At 47.2% G+C, this 5263-nt stretch overlaps 1 protein-coding gene across 1 annotated transcript; it reads right to left on the minus strand.

Moving 5' to 3' along the window:
- Window positions 1-2715: 2715 nt before the first annotated feature.
- LOC119395163 (uncharacterized) lies at window positions 2716-3231 on the minus strand. The gene has a single exon (XM_049415901.1). It carries the CDS (start codon window positions 3229-3231, stop codon window positions 2716-2718), a length of 516 nt encoding a protein of 171 aa, XP_049271858.1.
- Window positions 3232-5263: the final 2032 nt, after the last annotated feature.

A 5263-nucleotide genomic window follows, 5' to 3' on the forward strand; every position in this document is an offset into this window, starting at 1 on the left:
CTTTTCAAGCCTCCTTTTATACGAGGCTCTAGAAAACACCCTCTAGAAAGATATGAAGGCCTTAGCTCTCTCCGCGTGACGTCACACGATGGAGTGGAGTGGAAAAAAATAAAGGGCGCTGTTCAAGAGAGGTAGTTTCGCAGGTGCACTGCGCGGAAGCTATTTTTAGGGGCGAAGCTCCTTAAGGCGGCACCCGTTCGTCCCTCGTAGTCGTAGTCGTAGTCCGTAACCAGTCTTACGCTTTGACCTCCAAGGTGGTGCCGGTGGGAGATTTTTCCTGTGCGTTGTTGAACAATAAAAAATTCGCAGCGGTAGCTAAAAGCCGACTTCTGTCTCTCATTCCCATTAGCAGCCATTCTTTACCTCCAAGGTAGTGCCTGGTGAGATTTCTCCTGTGCGTGATTAAACAATAAAAATTTTGTTCAAAACGCCGTTGATTGATGAAATAAACCAACGAAAGACGCCAGATGTTTTGTAACAGCAAAACGGAAGAACGCCAGATGTTTCTAAAGCAAAAGGAAAAGACGCCAGCTGCTTAACGAAAGACGCCAGATGTTTTCTAAAGCAATGGTTTTCTAAACAATGAAAATTCACAGCGTACATGTAAAATTAAAGTGAGCTGCAAGTCGTCATAACTCATCGAACCTTTAGTATAAACGCGCCCTATCTCACGTCGGTGATGATGTACTGGGCAGAATTCACGGAAGATTCACGGTTTACCGATGAACCTCCGCAGCTTCGCCCACTCATCATCATTCACTCCGTGGATATGCTGTGATTTTTTTTTCTGCAAGAACAATCATGCATGCATGTAAAAGAAATTAGAGGGCAAGAACACTGTTGCAGGAACACATTTATTTACGAAGCTCAGTTTCTTTTTGTACTGGCGCTATATTAGAAGCAATACATGCAGTTATTTGGCCTGGACAGTTGTGGCTTTCCTTTTTTTTATTTATCGGCAGCGTCGAGAAGTTTATCGTTCAGCTTCCTACAAAAGTTCTTTAGCAGAATGTTGGTGCTGCACCGCAGGATGTGTTTAAGGACTAGTTCAGTCGTGTGGTCATTCTCACACGTATCGAAGTCGGACTGCTCTTCACTAGCCAGCAATTTTAGCGTCTGTTTCGTGACGACCTGGCGTTGTTCAGGCATCATAAGCAGTGCTGGCTCTGTAGCGAGCTGCTCTACCACAACGTAGCTGTGAGCAACTGCGTTAAGTGCAAACATTGATGAATAAACTAAGCCTCCTCGGTGCAGGTGGTTCACGAGACCATAATGTTCGTTTGTGGCAGAGACTGTGATCTCTTTGTCCACGGTCAACGAGTCCCTGCATTGCGCGCAATTCAACTTTTTAAGGGAGGCGTATACTGCATAACCTGCAACGTAGACGACGAGGACTGGGAGGACGTCCTGCGTCTTCGTAAGAGCCTGGCTGGTCACAACAACGTTGCTGCTGGGAAGCAAAGCCTCGACTTGCTTCGGACACATTCCCAGTGCTGGTCAGTGGAAACTGTAGGCAAGGTACTTTGCAGGCGCAGCTTGTTTTCCACTTCATATATCTGCCTGATGGAGATGTGATATTGAGCACCTGCCAGCTGCCTATACTTTCCAAACCGATCTTCAAGGCAGTCGGTCTGTATCTTCCCAAAAAGAACATACGACATTCCAAGCTCTTCGAAGCGGTACCTAGCGGGCTCAATAAGCGCATAGGTAGTGTGTTCGAGAGAAGCGTGAGTCTCCTTTGTTAGAGTACCCTTGTCAAGACCTTTGTTTTTCCACTCATCCAACCACTTCAGAAACATGTGCAGGAAGGCAATTTTTGGATCGTTATCAATGGAAAGCACTGGTTGTTGGAACTGATCTCTCAGCCTTTCTCCCTTCCATGGAGTTTTGAGGTTTACAATTTTCCACCACTTAAGTACGATATCGATGAATGTAGCAGTGGCCACAAACGAGAACAGGTTGGGCTTTGCTCCAAGAGCGCGTAACGCCTCTGGTAAGTAATCACTGGAGATTTGTAAAGCAAGCTTTACGTCCTGCCTTTCAAGATTCGAAGAGTAGAGGGCTTTTCTCGACAGTCCATAGCCATATTTCAACAGCTGGTCACACTCTTTGCTGTGAAGGTCCCTGATTGTCGCAAATGACGCTGTTTGCATTCGCTCTGATTTTGGCGTGTCTCCTTGGATCTCCGGGAAGTAGAAACAAATTTGGTCATTCTTCTGATTGATCCAGTTATTTCGTATGCATTTTAGAATGTGCACTGGGTCTATAACGAAGAACAGCGGCCTTGAAGGTTCTGATGGATGTTGGTACACAATTCTGTTACGAGGAGAGGGACATCGCTTTTCTGTTGACAGAGTTGTTGTCGCTGACGACGCACATAACCCGGTACCCAATCTTTTCCAGCCCGCAAACCACTTCTTTAAGCGTCTTTTGCAGAAAATCCGCCTCTACTCGGTGCACTGGCACGATGTGCGCAACTTCTTTGAATTTACACGTCAGGCTGCGCACCATGAAAACGACCGCACAGTTAGCAGCTTCATTTCTATTTAGCGCGACGCCGGTAATATTACACCCTTTGTAGTCAAAGTAGGGTTTTATATGTATTTCATCTACCATAACTGTGACAAAGCGCTGGTCATCTTTCAGGTCAGGAATTCTTTTCGCCATATAGCTGATGAATGTTTCGCTCTGATGCTCTTGTTGAGGACTCATACCTTAAGACAAGCACACTGATCTGATTGTCATAGGATGCGGCAAGGTGATGCTTGCATGGCTGCGCATGAACGCGTACGCATGGGGCGATATAGTGAAAAGAATGCAGCAGAACATCATGAAAGCAGAGCAGCGCCTGCGCTGTTCTTTCGATAGGTGCAAGGTGACGTGCTCCTTCAGAAATCGAACACAGTTGGCGTCGTCTTCTGCTTGGGACGTGCAAAGCTGATCTAGCAGTAAACAAACCGCCTCGCAAATTTCCGCGACTGAGTTGCACATCAGGTCACCGTCCCACTTCTCGATGCCTTCCAGGAGTTCCACCATACCCCTTTTACTGTTAGCGATTTCGGGAACGCAGGCATTTGCGCCTAGCTTTTTTACGGCTGTTTTCATGACGTGTAGTGTCACGCTCAAGTCTCCTTTCACGCAAACAGAGTATTTCAACCATGGCGCTTCATCGTCGACAATGTGAATAAGAAGAAGCCTTTCATTTGTTTCGATTACATCCCAGAACTTCATCCCTTGGCTCCTCAAGTGGTTGGCAAGTTAGCTCAAACTGCTGACTTTATCCTCCTCGCGTGCTCTGATAACCGCCTCGTTGGATTCAGCGATGGCTTTCTGGAGGGCTGCATTCTCTATGCGCGCACGCTTGGAGTCAGGATCTTCCCTTTTCGCGGTCTTTCTAGACATGTAGCTCGGACAATTCGGGAACTTCGACGATACAGCGTCTGGGCGAAGGCGCACATGAGCTAGCGGCACTGTCATTACGCGGCCAGTTGCTTGATCTGTATTCGTCGCGACTCGAATAATGTCCTCGTCCATGCAATGAAGTTCGCATACCTAGAAAAAAAAATTTACCTCCAATCAGCAAACCGATGGCTACCTGTCATACAAACGTGCGGCTCATGAGCCGCTTACACACGCACGTATACATAATTTGAATAAACTAACACCTAAACACGAAAAAACAAGAACTTACCCTGGAATTTTCGGTGACCGTGAGGTTTTCCCGTGGCACAGCACGAATCCAAGCGTTCCTCAGAGCTTGGTCTCTCGGGAACTTGAAGACGTGCACCTTCGTGTCCCCCGTGTAGTTACCGCGGCATCGAGGTACACAGCATTTGCACTACTTTAATTTGCACGGCATCTCGGCGTCGTCGCTTTCACATTCCTTTCACAGTCAAGAAAACATGGCCAACTGAACAGCGGAGTTGTACTACGTATGCACAAACGCGCCGGGGAATGAGTTTCGGCAGACGCGCGATGAACGCGCACCAGCGCGATAGGGACGCGTGGATGCGTCGTGTCGCCGCCTCATGCGTTCGCCCCATCTGCTGACGTAGCGCGAGTGGAAAGGGAACATAACTAAGGCCTTCATATTTTTATAGAGGGTGTTGCCCTAGAGCGGTTGCGAAATGAAAAAAAAAAGTATATTTTAGGCACTATATTACGTTTACCGTAAAATTTCAGCTACCATTCATCACTAGGACATAATAGAAAATAGACATCAAAGTATTTATGCACAAACATGACATTTGCATACAAGTACACACGACACAGGAATGGAACTCGCGACCACACGCACCGAAAGCAAACACTACAAGCATTACTCTACAGCGCCACCACTTGCTTGCGTGCTTTTCTCGTGGGCTTATATATGTACTAATGTATGTACAAAGCGGCTGGTAACCCGTCGGCGCAACTTCGAACTTCTGTTCTTGTACCATCGGCGTGTGTTTGCGCTCTCGTAAGTTCAATACATAATTTGTGAGGCGTCATGCAGGCCGATCCGGCGTAAACACCTTCGGCTCCGAATTCTTCGGTTCACACTGTCGTGCCACACGACAGTGTGATTTCAAAAATGCAAATTAACTCAATATTTAGGTCCTAGTGGTAAAAAATTCACCGAAATTCTATTAGCCAAATTTAAATAAATCTGCTTCGGTTAACAGAGCCGGAATTTTGGAAGAAAATGGTATATGCATTATGTGGATACCCCTTTTAGTGATTGAGAAAGTGGTACCTCGTAATGGCCACAAATGCGTGGGGCGTATCGAGCCCTCAAAAGAGAGTGACTGAATGGAAAGTGACTTAGGCGTTCCTATTGAAGTTTGTGAAGCGATAGCACATGCATTGCAGACAAGGAAGGTACTTTGCCCGAACAGAACCGCTAAGCGTGCTTTCAATTATTCCACCCGAAAGCACATTACTACTACATTGCTTGTTTCCATCGCCGGCCTTTCTCGTAAAACTGCGTCGTTTCTTCTGTGTGGCTACGGAGCTTTGGGCGTCTCGTCGGCACTTACGTTATCAGGAGTCGAAGGGCACGTGCACAAGCACCGTCGTGTGCACATAATCATGTACTTGTTTGCCCCCAAGAAGGTTCGTCCCCAAGAGCACTGCACCTGGATATGTACCTGGGACTTTGCTTGCACGTGTGCCCTGCAGCTTTCTGCGTGCAATTGAGCCTCTACAGCGGCCACTGGCGTTCATCATATGGGCGGGTGAAAGCGTCCCCGAGGCTTCAGCCGATTCCTCCAAGAATTCAGTT

Source organism: Rhipicephalus sanguineus, chromosome 5 (genome assembly GCF_013339695.2).
Source record: "Rhipicephalus sanguineus isolate Rsan-2018 chromosome 5, BIME_Rsan_1.4, whole genome shotgun sequence".
Classification (NCBI taxonomy): domain Eukaryota; kingdom Metazoa; phylum Arthropoda; class Arachnida; order Ixodida; family Ixodidae; genus Rhipicephalus; species Rhipicephalus sanguineus.